This window comes from Suricata suricatta, chromosome 9, assembly GCF_006229205.1.
Source record: "Suricata suricatta isolate VVHF042 chromosome 9, meerkat_22Aug2017_6uvM2_HiC, whole genome shotgun sequence".
In the NCBI taxonomy this organism is placed as follows: Eukaryota; Metazoa; Chordata; class Mammalia; order Carnivora; family Herpestidae; genus Suricata; species Suricata suricatta.
The window spans coordinates 79980826-79999216 of NC_043708.1; the positions used below are offsets into that span (position 1 = coordinate 79980826).

Below are 18391 nucleotides of genomic sequence, written 5' to 3' on the forward strand. Positions count from 1 at the left end.
ATTTTAATAGGAACAGGTAGAATCCGAGATCTCATGAGTAGGTTAGAGGTCTGGCTTTGGGGGGTCCATGAAACACTAGAAATGATGGGCTGACTGGGATAGATTCTTCTTACTGATTTTCCCTCTCATTCTAAAGACACTTCTCCCATCTGAGGTAGCATAATCCTATAGAACTATAAGTTACCAAGTCATTTCATGGGGCCTCGGTGAAGAATAAAGAGCTAGAAGATACCAGAAAGGGTTCCGGAGTTTGGAAAAATGATTTGAAAGATGATTCTTTGAAACAGGACATCATCCCTTCTCAGAGGAGCACAAACATGGCTCAGAGGAGCACAAACATGGCTCAGAGGAGCACAAACATGGCCCTGAGATCAAGACTGAGCTGAGATCAAGAATCTGATGCTTAACTGAGCCACCCCTCATTTACTTTTAAAGAGCAAGCCTACAGGAACTAAAAAGACCCTGATAGGACACAAAAAGTGTCCGGGAACGGGAGCTTTTATTCCAGGTATTCTTCATGTGTACTCTGAGACTGACCTTCAAATCTGTAGGTACTACTGAAATAAAAGGCTGGTTAAAAATTTTAAATTATGCCATCAAAGTGATGGCTTTTTCCTCTAAGAGAGTTTACATTCATGTGTTTTAGAGAGAATTGGATTAAAGGGCAACAAACTTTACGTCCTGTGGGGATTGACAATAAAGGTGTTGCCAATAGTTTTCTTGAGAAGTCATAAGCAGAAAAACTTCTAATTTTAAGATCCCAAATACATTTCTAATGAGTTAGCTCTTGCTCTTTCATACTTTTTCTTCTCAACCTTGTTCTGGGGGAAAGACTCAGGTCTAGAGGGAACCTTAAAATAAAAACACTCATTTTTAATAAGAACACTTCCTCTGTTAGGGTTACATTTTTTTTTTAATTCTGGAGCCTTCATGTTGAAGTATATTGTACCCCTGAATGCACCTGATCTCATCTGAATTATATTCTAAATTCAGCTTACCAGTCCTTGTTAGAAGTATCTTCAGTTGACATACTATGGAATGAACCGTGTCACCTCTTTGAAAAAATCCATTACTTGGGGCGCCTGGGTGGCTCCGTCGGTTAAGCCTCCGAAGGACTTCGGCTCAGGTCATGATCTCACATTCGTGGGTTTCAGCCCTGCGTCAGGCTCTGTGCTGACAGCTCAGAGCCTGGAGCCTGCTTCTGATTCTGTGTCTCCCTCTCTTTCTGCCCCTCCCTGCTCATGCTCTGTCTCTCTCTGTCTCAAAAATAAATATTTTAAAAAACATTAAAAAATTTTTTAATAAAATAAAAAATCCATTACTTAAGATCATTCTGTCTTCCTTCCCTTCTCTTAAACTCCTATAACAGAAAGGCTCACTATACCCAAATACCATTTGTAGAAACACATTATAAAGCCAAAAGTTCTCACCCCCCACCAAACCCCCCCATCCCCGCCCACACTCAAATACCAAAAGCACACAGGTTTAGAAAGCTCCTCATAAAGGCTGATGGGCAAAAATGGCTCCTCTCTGTCACCACTGCAAATTCCCACCCATAACACCTCTCCCCTGACCCAAACTTTACAACGCACGTGTCATTTTTAGACGAGTCTAACAGCACAACTTTAACTTTTGCTGGTACCCCCACCCCAACGAAACTTAGTGTCAAGATAAGTTACACAGTCACACACTGCCCATCGATATGAACCATTGTTATTTTAATGTAAACTGAAAAAGGAGGCTCAAAAAAGGAAATTGCCTATTGATTCCTCTGAAAGTAATAGCTATAGAATTTATTTTCCCAAGTCAAGGAAGTGTGATGTAAGCAATCATTAACATCAACTATCAGTAGAAGAAAATGTGTGTGCAAAAACAAATCCTGCTACATGCATAGCACTCCAAACTTCATTAAAGGCAGCACAACAGCTAAATCATATTTCTCATCAGAAGTAGACTTAGTGTCATTGTATGACGTGTTGACATAAAATTTTCTCATGAATCCAAGTTATTGACCTGTAACTAGACAAAACTTCTCTCTCAAAATAATACCACAGAATGTTTCTTAAGTAGCTGATCTTTATTTGCTGCATTCTACTTTTTTTTTAAATACACTCTGGAGAAAAAAGCATGAGTGTCTTCCCTTCGCCCTCTCTATATGATGTTTACGGCATTTTGATTAAGAATATCACCTATCCATGTAACTTAAGTATGACCAAAAAGAAGATTTAGAAGGCCTCTTCATATGGTCCTTTTATAATAGGTGTGTATTAAATTAATAACTATAAAGTGGTGGTCTCTTTCTATGACATCTCTAAGTCCAATGTGGAAGAGCAAGAAGAAATTATTTAATATGTTAATAATTATTTATCATGTATTCCCTCTGGTCTCCAACCTATTTAAATTTAGATGGTTTACCATAGTATTCTCACTGGGAGAAAGCAGACAGTTAGTGATTGCAGTGGATTTATGTTTGCTTCCTCCTAAACACTCATTATTACTGCTTACTCTTTACTATTGTCCCTGGTTTCTAGAGGTTATTCCAAGGAGATTAACGTAACTTCCGTGTAGGACAGTAAGCACAAATCCGGGACTGTACCAAACATCACAGTCCATCCCGCAACCACAGAATTTGCTTCAGAGAGGAGAAGGTGATTAAGGTGGTTCAAAGTGAAGCACAGAACCTTTGCTCAAAATCCTGACATATCAACTCTCTCCAGTCAGGATGATATATTTGCTGCAATCTAAAAGGCAAATTCTGAAAGATGAGAAATGAGAATAAAAATCAAGTCATTCAGTCAAACTCTTGCTTAAGCAAAATACCACTGCTAGTAAGGAAGCAAAGCCTATGCTAGCATTGCCTTGTTGAGAAAATTTGTTTCTTTCTATGGTAAGTGTACTTAATAGGCACCAGACAGGAGGAGAACTGGAAAATGAGGGCCCACATCAGAGTTCATGTTGATGCAATCTGTCTGAATCACAATGAAGTTGTAACATATAAAATCAAATTCAAAGTTATCATAGCACTTCAAGGAGTTTTCACATAGCACACACAAACATAAAATGTTGGTTTCTATAATGTATCCCTGATGTTACAAGATTAGCAATAAAACACAATTTTACCAGGAATTTCAGTGAAGAAAATCACTGACCAAGTGTACCCCATGCCTCAAAAATATCAAAGACATATAATCCAGGAAGAGAGAATCCAAATATTAAAAATCATTATGTGAGAAGTGGTCTCTAGAGATGCAGTCACTGAATGTAAGAATTCAGAAAACAATGTAATTTAATTTACCAACTTCCTTCAAAGCACATCCAGCAAGTCTTTGCTCAAGATTCTTTCCCTTCCTCTGTCACATCTCCAGTCTCCTCTTCATCTGCACATTGAAAACAATAGCCAAGGTTAGGTGATCAGAAATATGTGCATAATTTTAAAAAAACTATTCAACATACAGGACACTGTCATTTTACACATGAGACAATAGTCACTCTCATTTAATATTTACTGACACTCATCACAAGCTGCATACAAAGTTTATAAGAAAAGCCAAAAGAGGAAAGTGCCTGTCTTCATTTAGCTTACAGCTGATGGAGAACTTTCTAGGTTTTGAGAGGCAAAATGGTTATGGGTAGGGAGACGGGCATCAATGTTTGTTATTGTTGTTTGCTTTACACTATTTCTGGGAAGCAGGGTGAAAAACCAAAAGTAAATGTTATATTCGGGGTGGATAAGAAGTGATCATCTTCCATTGCTTTAATATCAGAGAAAAAAAGAAATGAAACACTAACAAATGAAATAGAAATATTCTCCCAGCCTTTGTGAGGCAGTTATCAGAAAAGGCACAGGTGATAACAGAACCAACTAAAAGACGACAATAAAATTGACTCCAGAGAAACTGAAACCCTTACACACCACTGGTGGGAAGGTACAATGGTACAGCCACTTTGGACAACAGTCCAGCAGTTCCTCAAAAAGTTACCAAGACCCAGGAATTCTATGCCTAGTTACATGCCAAAGAGAAATGAAAACATACAACCACTCAAAAACCCGTACACCAGTATTCATAGCAGCATTATAGATAACAGCTAAAAAGGTAGAAACAACCCAAATGTCCATCAACTGGTGAATGATAAAGAAAACTTGGTATATCAGAGGCGCCTGGGTGGCTCAGTTGGTTAAGCGTCCGACTTCGGCTCAGATCATGATCTCACAGTGTGGGTTCAAGCCCTGTGCCAGGCTCTGTGCTGACAGATCAGAGACTGGAGCCTGCTTTGGATTCTGTGTCTCCTTCTCTCTCTGCTCCTCCCCCAACTTGTGCTCTGTTTCTTAAAAATAAATAAATGTAAAAAAACTTAAAGAAAACTTGGTATATTTGCACAAAAGAATGTCATTCAACATAAAAAAGAATGGAGTACAGCTACCCATTACAACATGGATGAATCTTGAGAACATTATGCTAAGTGTAAAGAAGCCAGACACAAAAGGCCACATATTTTTATAATTCCATTTATATGAACTGTCCAAACTAGGCAAAATTCATAGAGACAGAAAGTAGACAGCTGGTTGCCTAGGGCTGGGGTGTTGGGGGTAAATGGAGAGTGACTACGAATGGGTACAGTGTTTGTTTTGGGGGTGAGGAGAATGTAAAAGTGACAGTGGTGATGATTGATTCACAATTATGTGAATATAAAAAAAAAAACCACTGAATTGTATAGTACTGTGGAATGGTGGCCAAAATAAAATGTTATGTCCACATTCTAATCCCCGGAACCTGTGAAAGTTACCTTACTGGGGAAATATTAACGCCCTTCTAAGAGAAAAGCAGAGGTATGTGGATGTCTGGGCGGTTCAGTTGGTTAAGTGTCCAATTCTTGATTTCAGCTCAGGTCATGATTTCACAGTTCATGGGTTCCAGTTCTGAGCCAGCTCCTGGCTGACAGCTTGATTCATTCTTCCTTCCTTCCTCCCTTCTTTCCTTCCTTCCTTCCTTTCCTTTTTTTTTTCTCTCTTTCCTTTCTTTCTTTCCCTCTTTCTCTCTCTCACTCTCCCCCCCAACTCATATATCCATGTGCATACATGCTCTCTCAAAAATTTAAATGAACTTTAATAAAAGAGAAAAGCAGAGGCAAATTGGAGACACAGAGAAAAAAAAGACAATGTGAAAACAGAGGCAGAGATTGGCATGATGTGGCCACAAAGCAAGGAAACCAAAGAAGCAACAGCCTGTCAATAGCCTAAGACGTGGGAAGACGCAAGAAAGCATTTTCCCCTTGAGCCTCCAGGCAGAGTACGGCCTTGATCACTCTTTGATTTCAGACTTTAGGCCTCCAGAACTCTGAGATAAATTTCTGTTGTGATCATTTGTTGAGACAACCATAGGAAACTAATACAGGTATATAAATTATCTTTCAGTAATGCTGTTATTTTTTTAATCTCTTAATTAATGACAAATGATTTGGAGTCTCAGAGAGTGAAGTGAGAGACGCTGTGATACTGTGAACATAGGGAGAAGAAATATGAGGCAGGGGGAGGTGGGACGACGATAAGCAGACCTCGATATCCCACCCGCGATGAGGGTGAGAAGACCATGACCCAGGCCTTCACAAGTACTATCTCTTCCATTGGGAGTGCTCCCCTTCCTGCCCACGCAGTAAAAGACCATCATCCCTGGGGGCTCAACTTAAATGCCACTTCCCCATCTCCCCTGCGTTCATCATTCCATCTGTGGTGCTGCCATGCACCTGTCCCGCAGTTCCTACGACATTTGTCTTGCACCTGCTGTGATTATCTGCTTAAGTGGCTGCCTTCATCAATAGACTGTGAAATAATTGAAATAATTCAGAGCAGTGATTATGTCCTATTCCTTATACCCTAGTGAATGTCCATAGTGAATGAACACAATGAATCCAGTGGAGTCCTGGCAATGGCTACACAATTGAATCACCCATCCTCCAACATGGACTTTTAAAAATACTTATGTCCAGCATTGTCATCTCCAGCTGCCAGAGTCAAAGGAGCTGCCACCACGTGTGCCCACCTGCAATGGGTAGTCATGTGCAACTGCTCCAGCTCCCTGATCAAGAAGAAGAAGCAAATGCACAGCACAGAGCCCGATAACCTGAACGCTCACAATGGCCTCTGCTACAAGGGACTGATGCACTACAAGATTGTGGGCATGAAGCCAGCAGCCAAAGGCAAAAGGGTAGTGGTGGTCATGAAGCAGAAGTCCGGCCAATGAAAACCAGCTACATCCTATGTGCGGACCATGATCAATAAGAACACCAGGGCCACCCCCAGCGGCATCAGGCACATGATCCACGAGAACAACTACCACCCAGATGTGCGCATGGCTAGCACTGGCAGAGACGGTGCCAACCCCTGCAGCCACAGGCCCGTGATGGTCAAGAGAAAATGGGCCACCCCACTGAGAGCTTCTGAGCACCTGCCTCTCACCACCAAAGCAATAAAGATGTCAACCTAAAGAAAGAAAACAATATGGATATCCAGAGCCAACCCCTAGAAATAGATTTCATTCATCTGGGATGGACCCAGGCACATTAGTCTGTTTTAAATCTCACCAAGTGATTCAACTATATTGCCAAAGAAACACTGCCTAAGGGATGGACTCAGTATAGCTTAAAATGCCTCAGATATATCTGAGGCAGATGCCAAGCAGATTTGAAAATCCAAAGTATACAAAGCATAGATGATCCCATACTGGCTATTTGTGTCTCCAAATAGCAGCCATGCAAGAGGAGAGAACTCAAGTTAGAGTATGCTTGCTCTCGGTGTCTAAGGGGAAGATTACCCAAAAGAAGAGCAGGAGGGATGTTTAGAGAGGTTAAGATAATCTGGAGAAGGAGGATCTTCATAAAAATGAAATTTAAGAAGAAAAAGTAGGGACTGAGCAGACTATCAAATAATTAACATTATTTTCACCATTATTTTTTTTTTTACAACCCTGGGGTAGAGTGACTAGTAGGCCAGAGCCTCACACATGAACAAGCATATAAATCACCTGCTGGAGCATCTTGTCAAAATGCAGACTCTAATACAGCAGGTCTGGAGCAAGGCCTGGGACTCCGCATTTCTAGTAGGTCCCAGTGATGCCAGTATTTCTGGGCCATACACGTAGTCTACAGTTACGATCTTAACTTTTTCATTTCACCCAATTTGAAGAAAGCAAAGGCATCCCCAGTTCTCATTAACTGACAAAATGATAATACATTATAATTAAATATCAAAACTCTCCAACATGCCACTGTTTACACTATCAAGCAAAATGATAAAGTGGTATTTTATAAGCAGATAGAGAAAATAGCCAGTGGTACTATTTATATGAAAATCCCACCTCAAATCAGGAACTAGCTGAAAGAAAATTAGGTAAAAGAACTTGAAAAGCTAAGTATCAAATATAAATTTACCCTCTCTTCAAGTTTTACATCAAAAGGTAATTTTAACACTGGATATTTCCAATAGAGCAGCTCTGATATTATGATCAAATAAATTTTGGGGGTAAAGTTACTAAGAGTATCTGAAAATCATTGAGTAGCCTTGAAAAAGTACTTTAACAAATAATAACTAGGAAGCCTGAAGGCATGCAGTTTGAGAGAAACGGAACTTCATCAAAGCAAAGATGTATTAAGTATTTCCCTAAGAGCAAGCTAATAATTTTTTAATGAAAAAAAAAAGGTCAGCTAATAGTGTCACCATTTTAGAATCTCAGGGCTCCACTACAAACCAGGAAGCCTGTACTACAACAAAGAAAACTTTCCCAAAACAATCCAGTGCCTTTGGAACTATTCAGGAGATATGAGTAAGGACATATACTAACATACACCTCCTTCAAATCACCGCAACATCCTTCACAAAAGCCAAGTCACCTACAGCCACCTCAAGTTACAATCAAGTTACAATCAATGAAACATGATATTCTACACCTGAAGCTAATTTAACACTGTATGTTAACTACACAGTAATTAAAATAAAATTTAAAGATACATAAGTAAAAAGTTATAATCAAATAAACCTTTGGGTGGGTAGAACTTCAACTTGAAGTGCATTCAGATGGTACATTGCCATTGTTGGTAGAACTTGTTCTGAGGACCCCAATAAAATTAACAGAATAAGCTTTGTTACAGCTAAACTGAAACCCCTATTTCTCAAACATGCAAGGCAAAATCTTGTAGCTTGCATCATTTGACAGACTGAATGGTCCACACCAAGGATTCTAATTTTAGTAAGTCAGGTTAGGACCCTGGGCCCAGGTGTAAAACAGACCCAGCAAAAACTCACCAGGTGACCCTGACGCTCACTCTGGTTGGGAGTCATGCTCTGTGGTTTGTAACAGTGCTTCTCAAACTTCACAGTAAGGATCGCTGGGGGATCTTATTAGCAAATTATGATTTTCTAACAATCCCCCAATATTGGACCACACTCTAAGCAGCAAGGGCATAGAACATAAGATGGAAATCATGTGGCTCCAAATGGCCAGGCACATGAAGTAGAGAAGGGTGGATAGGGGGATCGTGTCCCCCTGGATGTACGTCCATGCTCCTTCTAAAGAGAACATCTACTCAGCTCTCCTTGCTGGTATAAGAACCTGCTGATTTGTCAGCAAAGTCCAAAGCCCAGGCGTTTGTGTGAAAGTTCCTTATTAAACATTAAATGAGGTAGTCGCTCTTATCCCCAAGGAATATGTTCCAAGACACTCAGTGGATGCCTGAGGTCATAGATAGCCCCAAACCTTACATATACTATGACTTTTCCTATACATACATGCCTCTGATAAGGTTTAATTTATAATTTAGGCACAGTAGAAGATTAAAATAACAAACAAAATAGAACAATTATAACATACTATAATAAAAGTTTTGTGAATGTGGTCTCTCTCAAAATGTCTGGCACTGTATTCAACCTTCTAGTGATGATATAAGGTGATAAAATGCTTACATGAGGAGATGAAGGTGAATGACACAGGCATGTGACATAATGTTGGCCCCCCGGTAACCTTCTGACCTGTTGTCAGAAGAATCACCTGCCTCTGGAATGCTGCTGACCACAGGTAACTGAAACCGCACATAAGGAAGGACCAGTATAAGCCAACTAAGTCCAGTCACTGACCTAAATATTTTATGTGGACTTTCTCATTTGATCCTTTTTCTAAGTATAAAAGCCATCTTATCTTACAGATTAGGAAACCAGGGTGTAGAGGAGAGAGATTAAGGAACTTGCCTAAGATCACTGCTAATAGAGCAAGCATTCAAACCCAGATTTGCCTCACTCACCACACTCCCAACCACTAGGTCAGATCATGCAGGAGGATGGGCACACCAGCCCTCCTCTATCTTCTAGTCTAGGATCCTACTTTTTTTTTTTTTTTTTTTTTTTTTACTTATTATTGAGAGACAGAGAAAGACAGAGCACGAATAGGGAAGGGGGGCAGAGAGAGAAGGAGACACAGAATCCAAAGCAGGCTCCAGGCTCTGAGCTGTCAGCACAGAGCCTGACACGGGGCCCAAACCCACAAACTATGAGATCATGACCTGAGCTGAAGTCAGACGCTCAACTGACTGAGCCACCCGGGTACCCCTGGGATCCTACTATGAAGCCACACTACTAGAAGCTTTAACTAATTAATTTTCTCTCTGGTTTCTGGTTCTCAGTTTCAACTTATGATGACAAATCATCCAATTTGCCAGACTAAAGGTTTCCAAAGACAAGAAACATTCAGTGGTAAAACCAGGACACTTCCTGAGCAAACCAAGACAGTAGCTCTAGTTTTCATTTAGGGTTGTTATTTTTAAAACAACCTTATCTGACTCATTCATTATAGAAATTTTTTAAAGCACTAGTCATCACATGGGTCCTATGGGAAACGACTTTGTTTACTTGAAGACTTAGGATAGTTCTGACCCCTCTTTTTGCTACCTAACAGGCTTTGTGTCCCTTTTTTCCCTATTCTATTTTTGTTTTTGTTATTGATATTTCCTTTACTATATGAACTTCTGTTGATAAGGAGCTCAAATAATAGGAAAAAGAGAATACTGTACATAAAGATGCCTTTTGGTTTGGACTATCTGGAAAGCAATTCAGCATAAGAACTTGATTAAGGGGCACCTGGGTGGCTCAGCTGGTTGAGCATACAACTCTTGGAGGCTGAGGTCATGATCTCACAATTCATGGGTTCGAGCCCGATGCATGGCTGAGGGCGGAACCTCCTTGGCCCCCTCTCTCTCTCTCTCTCTCTCTCTCTCTCTCTCTCTCTCTCTCTCTCTCTCTCCTTCTCTCTCTGACCCTCCCTCACTCACTCAAAAATAAACACTTAAAACAAAAAAATAACTTGGTTAAATACTAGACCAAGCACAGACCTGAAGAGACCTTTCTCTGAAGTGCCAGCATGCTCTGTGGTGCCTCTGAGGTTAAGTAGTACCAAAGAACGCTAACTCCCTGCTCCCCTCACACTTGGATGTGGAAAAACTTACAATGGGGAAACATCGAGCCTCACCCCAGCTTCCTCAACTCTGCAAGGGAAAAAGGCCGGTTCTCTTGACCAGTGAGTTTGGGGGAAGAAATAGCTCAGCTCAGCTCTTTCCTCCACAAGAGTTGGCACACCATCCCTCCCTGCCAAGGATGCCTCTTGGCCTCTCCATGCCGTTGGTTCCACATGGACATGTTTCCACAGGAGAGGCTTGAGTCTTTTCACCTCTGCCAGTGATTGGGTGTGTGAGTCCACCTGGAGGACATAGCATTCAGAAGACCATCTGGCTGCCTACACAGGTCACAACAACCCCCTACATTTCATCAACAAGGAAGCCAATCTCCTTGTTCTGCATTCATCAGAATCCATCTATCTCTAAATTGGCTCCCATCTGGGTGGGGGAGAGGAAACCCTACTTACCAATCCCCTAAAGCCCCAACAGTGAGTGGGTGCAACACTGAATTTACTGGACCTTGTACCCAGAAAGTCACATTTTATCAGTAGTTACAGCTAACCTGAAAGTACAAGAAAAATGGAACTTTGAATACAGCTTTGAGGTGGATTTCTTATTTTTCAATACCATGATGTAAACTGGCCCTCTGTGGAGAGACGGGCACCCTCCTACACTGTTGGCGGAAATGTAAACTGGTGCAGCTGCTCTGGAAAACAGTGTGGAGGTTCCTCAAAAAGTTAACAACAGAACGCCCCTATGACCCAGCAATAGCACTGCTAGGGATTTACCCAGGGGATACAGAAGTGCTGATGCATAGGGGCACATGTACCCCAATGTTCATAGCAGCACTGTCAACAATAGCCAAATCATGGAAAGAGCCTAAATGTCCATCACCTGATGAATAGATCAAGAAGATGTGGTATATATATACAATGGAATACTACATGGCAATGAGAAAGAATGAAATCTGGCCATTCATAGCAACGTGGATGGACCTCGAGGGTGTCATGGTAAGTGAAATAAGTCAGGCAGAGAAGGACAGATACCATATGTTTTCACTCATAAGTGGAACAGGAGAAACTTAACACAGGACCATGGGGGAGGGAAGGGGGAAAAATAGTTGGGGAGAGGGAGGGAAGCAAACCATGAGAAACTCTTGAATACGGAGAACAAACAGGGCTGACGGGAGAGGGGGATGGGGAAGGGGGGTGATGGACATGGAGGAGGGCACTTGTGGGGAAGAGCACTGGGTATTATATGGAAACTAACTTGACAATAAACTATAAAAGAAAAAATAAACTGGCCCTCGATGGCATTCAGTTTGGTTCTCCTTTTGAACTTTTATCTGACTCTGCCTTCTAGAAAAATTTTAATACTAGTGACAGACCTCAATTCACCAAGAAAAAGAATACTGCATATAAATAGTATTTGCTATCGAAAGAGAAAACAATAAATGGTTTTTTCTCATTTCATCCCTGCCTGTTTCTAGAAATCTTCTCTGAATCACATTCACGTGTATCTAAGAAAGACCTAAATATAGTGTTGCAGCTGAAAACACTGCTATTCCTCATTAAAGTTACTCCTGTAAAGGGCTTTTTGCCAAGAAAACTGGTTTGGCATTCAGTTTTGGTGTTCACCTTTTTAGAAAGCACAAAATTGCCATTTAGTATTTTAGAATAAAGTTGATTAGCAAAGTATATTAATCATAAACACTGAGGTTAGTAAAGTGAAAAACTCTAACCTCAGATCTCCTGATATATACTCAAAATGATAATGCAGAACCTATGCCTTAAAGTATGTAATAAAAAACAGAAATGTAATAAAGAGAAATGTAATAGACAGAAAATATAATGTGGCTCATGTATTCACACGTAGGCCATCTCAAGCTTCCAAACTCACAAGGGTTGTGCTAATCACTAGGATTAGGATTATCTGGTGCCTTCAGAGGCACGCTCTATGAAGTTATAGGTAAGCCCCCACAGCTTCTTTCCATCCAGTCATGTTAAGTTCTAGGTCAACCCATCTGCATATGTTCTACTCAGAGTCAGATATACATCAGTGTGACTCAGGTTCCCATAGAAGCAAAGTTATAGTTTAACAAAGTGCTGCTCTAAACTCCCTTACCATGGGAATGACCTCCCACAGACAACAAATCATCACAAATTTCGTAGGTTTGGTTACAGTAGACAAAGAGGAGATACTTTCTCTAATAACAACACTTTATCCGAAAAGAAAGAAAATACACTGAAATTTTACAATAGAACAAACTTTTCATGGTTTATTTATTAAACGAAGATCCTTAGTGGGAAAATGCACAATGCACCTGACTGAATTGCATGTCATAAAAATGAACTCTGCTGCTGAATAAAAACTTCATAACTTGTAAAAATTCATTTGAAAAAGGGAAAAGTTGCAAATGTTTATGTAGAATGTGAGGCTTGCATAATTCCTTTCTTATTTATTTATTTTGTGAGAGCGAGAGTACAGTGGGGGAGGGGCAGAGAGAGAGAATGCCCAGCAGGTTCTGGGCTGTCAGCGCAAAGCCTCACATGGGGCTCGATCCCACAACTGTGAGATCATGACCTGAGCCAAAATCAAGAGTTGGACACTTAACCCACTGAGCCACCCAGGCGCCCAAAGGCTTACATTAATTCTTAAGCAATACCATCTGCTTTCATTCACAATGTGAAGAATAAACATGAAATATATTTTCAGCATATTATTCTAAAACTGGATAATTTAAATTGTTTCATTTATTAAATAGGCACTTGGTTTAAGGCAGCACTTTGGACATCACAAGAGAAGTAATAATAAATCAAAAGATAGAATCTTTGTTCTCAAAAAATTTACACAATTCTAAGGAAGAGAAAATATGTGTGTGTGCATAGCAACTTCAAGACAATGTGTGTGAAATTATAGGAAACCAATGTTCTTGGACATTCAGAGGAAAAATCAAACTTTTAAAAGAGAGAAACAGGGAAGGTTACATTCAGAGAGGATGGTGTTGGAATTCAACTTCCACTGAAGGGGTAACTGAACATTCTTCAAGAAAAAAAAAAGAGTAGGGGCTATACAGGGGCAGAGGAAGGCATTGAAATCCTGAGACCAGATTAGCTATAATCTGAATAACATTAAGAGGACTAGGTAGAAACTAATTATGAAGAGATTGACTGTGGAGGCCTTGAACATCAAGGGAAAGAATTCGGGTTTCATGGACCAGGCAGTGGAGAGCTAGAGAAGTTTTCTGAGCTGGGATGTGTGGCTACCAAAGCTGTACTGTGGAGGGATATGTTTAGTGGGTCAACAACGGCCAGAGGAGCTGAAAGACCAGAGGCGGGAGGATGGATCAGATCGGGTCGGGTCTTTCTCTGCAGAAGAGCAGAGAAAGGATGGACATGGGAAACACTGCAGAAGTAGAGCAAACAATACTCAAGGTTGAAGGTGGGCAGCAAAAGAGAGGAGATTCAATCATGACTCAAACTTTGAACCTGGGTGAGTGAGGAAACAGCAAGAAAAGAGGAAATCTGAGTTGAAAGGAAAGATGAGGAAATCGGTTTGAGGCCGTAACCACATGGAGCTGGCTAGCAGGCAGTTAGAAATACGGGACTGAGGAGTTAGTTCAGAATTAAGAGGTTACAGATTTAATAGGTAACATATAGATAGTGATAGAAAGACATAGATAATAGAAAATGCATAAACAATAGTTATCTACATTAGAGGAAAAGTTGAGGCTATTTAAATAGACTTACCACATGCAACACAGACTATGTTAGACTTCTAACTTAGATAAATAATTGAATATTTGTTTATGTCAAAAACTGTCCATAGTATTTATAACCTGTACCATTTTACCACTGTGAAACGCAACACTAGATCAAGACAAAATACCTGAGTATATACCAGTCGCTGGGACAGGAGCTTTGTGTAGAAACTAATAAGATCACTAATAAAATGTATTTCACATTTTACAAATTCATCCCTTGGAATAAACTCTCATCACTGAAATCTGGAAGTTAAAAGACTAAAGCAAACCTATCCAAATTATTTGTATCTGTTCAAACTAAATTCTCTTTCATTCTGAAATCATCACTGTTTTCTGTATAACCACCAAGAATATGTGTTAATTACCATTAGGAATGATATATCTCATAAGAGTACTAATTTCAACCTTGATCTCATACAAACATCGATAAATTTGTTACATTGCATGCTATTGATACCATCTGTGACTTGCAAACATACTGTGTATCCTGTTCTAACTTAAACTATAACACTTTTATACTGAGATGCTTAGTATTATTCACCAAAATACACATCCGCTAAAAGCCTTACCTGTTTTTGGTTTCTCTGGAGGGCTGGGTTCCAGACATTGGTCTTCAGATGAAAGGCTCACATTGATGCCATACAGTGGATCATCCAAGAAAGAGGGCCTTTTCAGTCGCCCGATGCCAATAGTCTTCGACATAAAATAGTCCTTTGTGTCACTAATAACCTTGTCCTTGGGAAACTGGAGGCACTTCAAATTCTCTGCTTCGATGACAAGCGCTTGGGACATGCAATGCCCAGGCAGGGCTTTGGTGAGATAGTAACCTGTGCATGTCTCACTGTCTGCATTCTCAGGCATATTTGCCTCTTTTGCCTCTGTGCTTATGACTTTTGTTTCTGACCCATCTAGCAGCTCAGAGAGGACAGATCTGGAAAGACGGAGGGACTCAGGTGTTGAATCCTCAATGTCCTCCTTTTCTCTTTCTGAAGAAAGTCTAATCATGGATTTTTGTCTGAGCATGCATTCGTCCAGAAGACACCTTAACTGTTCCTCAGAGAGAAGTGATGTTGAATCTAACTGATGAAACAAACCAAAGGTTTTCGTGGTCAGCTGACTGAGTAAACATATTTATTTTTGATAGCTGCCAGTAATACAGTATAAATGTAAGCACCAAGAAATCCCTTATACAAAACACTCATATAGAAAAATCATTCATTTTAAGGTATCCAAAATTTCAGGAGAAATGTACAGCACCCCCAGAGAACAGCTTTAGAATCCATTGGGCCTACTAAAATCCTGGGACAATCCCTCAAAACTGATGGAAGTAAATTACGACACCAAATGAACCACTAACACACTCTCTACATGTGGAAGTAACTTGAAATGGAGATATGAGAAAATCACTTTCAATTTTAAAAGTCTTAGGACATCAAGTAAAGAAGGAAGCAACCGGCCCATCAACAAACAGCTAGGAGTCTTGCCATTATCTCCATTAGGTGTTTCTCTGTTTTCTACTACTTCTCAGTGCGAACCCCATCACCATCCAATTTCTTAAAAATCTAGGGGGGAAATCTCAGGCAAACAAGTCAGATTACACCTGCCCTAGGGGATTTACCACTCCTATCTCTGACCACAACTTTGAGTGGACAATACAACTGAAGACAGAAAAGGAAGGGTGAAGGGCTGGTGCATCCTGAGATGTGTAGTTGTTTCAAAGCTACAAGTCTAGACAGAGGCCAGGGGCATTCCAAAAACAGTGCATTCTGGGAGGAGGATTTGATCATAGACATTGAATCTCTGCTTGTACAGGCTATCAGGGCTAAGCATTTCAACAAAGATCTTAAAGATTCAGAAACATTGTTTCTTCCAGTGATGTTTTAGTAAACTATCAAAAAATCAAAGTATAGAGCTAGGCTCCACACGAATTCAACTGAATAGTATGCCCCTCGAATTACACCAATCTCAAAATGAATGGAATTAAAATATACTGAAAAGCACTGAAAAGAAGTTCTCCTTCTGTAAAGAGTCAGCACCATTCTTGATTTATATAGTGGATTATTTAGGAAAACACCAATCCTCCTTTAGAGGGGAATGCATTGTCTAAGAATAAGAAGTCCCCATAAGAAAACCTAATCATGAATTGCAACGGCCTTTACTTCTACTTCAGTAAAGCAGTGCTACTGCTCTACTTAGTAGGACCCAGTAGAATTAACCAAACATTTGACGTGTATAAAGTATCAAAGGGGGAAGGTATTATTGGAACTAGTATAGTTAATTCCCTATAGTGTGTAATGCTTCTAAGGCAGCTAACAAAAAATAGTATGTAAAACAAGCTTTTAAAATATATTTTGTGTCTTAAAATTATATTTAACTTCCATATTTTAAAAACTAGTTTTCATTGTGGCCAGTACCTATATGTTTGAGAGTAACAAGAAAGTATCTGAGAATATATTCTTAATAATTATCTGGGATTCAAAATTTTGATAACTCATTAATATATATGTCAGAAAATAGGAGTTGATATGTATTAGCAAATCAACACTTCAGGCATCCAGATGTGGTACTTTAACCATTATAAGAATTCCCTTCACCCTACTATGAAAATCTAGTCAACTAGAAAATAAAGGCAGTCCTTATATAGTAGTAGATATTTAAAATACACTTTTAAAATCTGCTTATATAATATCGTTACATAAAATTGCTTATTTTTAATTTTTTTAATGTTCATTCATGTTTGAGAGACAGAGACAGAGCACGAGTCAGAGAGAGAGGGAGACACAGAACCCGAGGCAGGCTCCAGGCTCTGAGTTGTCAGCACAGAGCCTGATGCAGGGCCCCAAGTCATGAACGGTGAGATCATCACCTGAGTTGAAGTTGGACACTAAACTGACTTAGCCACGCAGGCACCCCACATAAAATTGCTTAATAATGAGTAGACAATTCCCTGAGGTTTAGAAAGGGCCCACTGAGTATCACCTTCACAAAAAATCATCACCAAAGGCTTATCATATGAAATTTCCAGATACTAGGGACAAAAACAAAAACAAAAACAGACACACAAACTCTCCATACTAGAGGAGGATGAAGGATTGGAGATCTGGGGTCAGGGGTGGGGGCTCAGGCGGAGGGGGAGGAAGAGGAGGTAGAAGATCGATAGATTATCTGATATATTTAACCACTTCCACAAATAATATTGATAAAATAGATGCTTAGTCGTTCTGATGATGTATTTGGCGAGATACACAGAAAATTAAGTGAAAGGAACAACAAAGTAATTATGGACAATGGGGAAAACAAAATGCTATATGAAAACAAAAAAGAGTTAATCTCAGATAAAATAGAAAATTAAGCAAAAGAAAATAAGATAATTAACTTTAGGACAAATAAAAAGTTGAATAAGAAAGGATACCATAGGATTCTACTAGTTTTTATTATAAATAACATTTATGGGGCCATCATAATACAAATAGTGATGATAGAGGTAACCAAAAGTTGTGATTTGACTATTTGGGAGAAATCAGAGGAGAGAGAAGGAATTTTAAGAATGAAAGTTAAATCCTTAGCTACCATTACAGGAAGTCAACATACAACTAATATTATAATACAATACTATTGTATTAGTGACATAAAATTTTATATTATTATAAATTGATATAAAAGTGATCAATAAAGATAGCAAATTATTAAGAAACAACATAGAGGCAAACAGTAAAGGAAAATATCTAAAAGAATTAAAAGTGCTTGACTCTGGAGAACAGAACTAAGGGGTGGGGAAGGCTGGGGCAGGGAGCTACCATTTTTGTTTAGAAAATCTTAACACAACCTTTCATTTTCTTACTATAACAAAAACTAAAATTAAAATAAAATATAAAAATAAAATTAATTTAAATATATTCAAATTTTTAAATAAAATTAATTCAAAAATCAAAATCTGAAATATTACAATGAAATCTTCAACTGCTTGTATCTTTGGGCATCAGAAGCAAATGAAGTTTCATGGCTTCATTTATAACCTTGCAGCAGGGAAGGGACACTTCTTTAAGAAAAGGAATACAAAAGTGCAGACAGAAAATAGGTACGAAAGTGAGTTTCTTTTTCTTAGAATGTGAGGAAGGTCACAACAAATGACTGGAGCCTTGGAAAGTCAAGTCCATCTCTTACATTAGGTCTTACGGTCATTAACCAGAAAGT

At 39.4% G+C, this 18391-nt stretch overlaps 1 protein-coding gene and 1 pseudogene across 2 annotated transcripts in view; one reads left to right on the forward strand and one right to left on the reverse strand.

Annotated features, from left to right (window-relative positions):
* Window positions 1-3268: 3268 nt before the first annotated feature.
* FSIP1 (fibrous sheath interacting protein 1) overlaps window positions 3269-18391 on the reverse strand; it is a 183464-nt gene continuing 168341 nt past the window's right edge. For both annotated transcript variants that reach the window (XM_029952680.1, XM_029952681.1), the window contains exons 11-12: window positions 14767-15277; window positions 3269-3377 (exon numbers count right to left, since the gene is read on the reverse strand). In XM_029952680.1, coding sequence (XP_029808540.1) covers window positions 3331-3377; window positions 14767-15277 — 558 coding nt within the window. In that variant the 3' untranslated portion in view covers window positions 3269-3330. The remainder of the gene's footprint in view (window positions 3378-14766; window positions 15278-18391) is intronic.
* Window positions 3620-6482, forward strand: LOC115301069 (annotated as a pseudogene).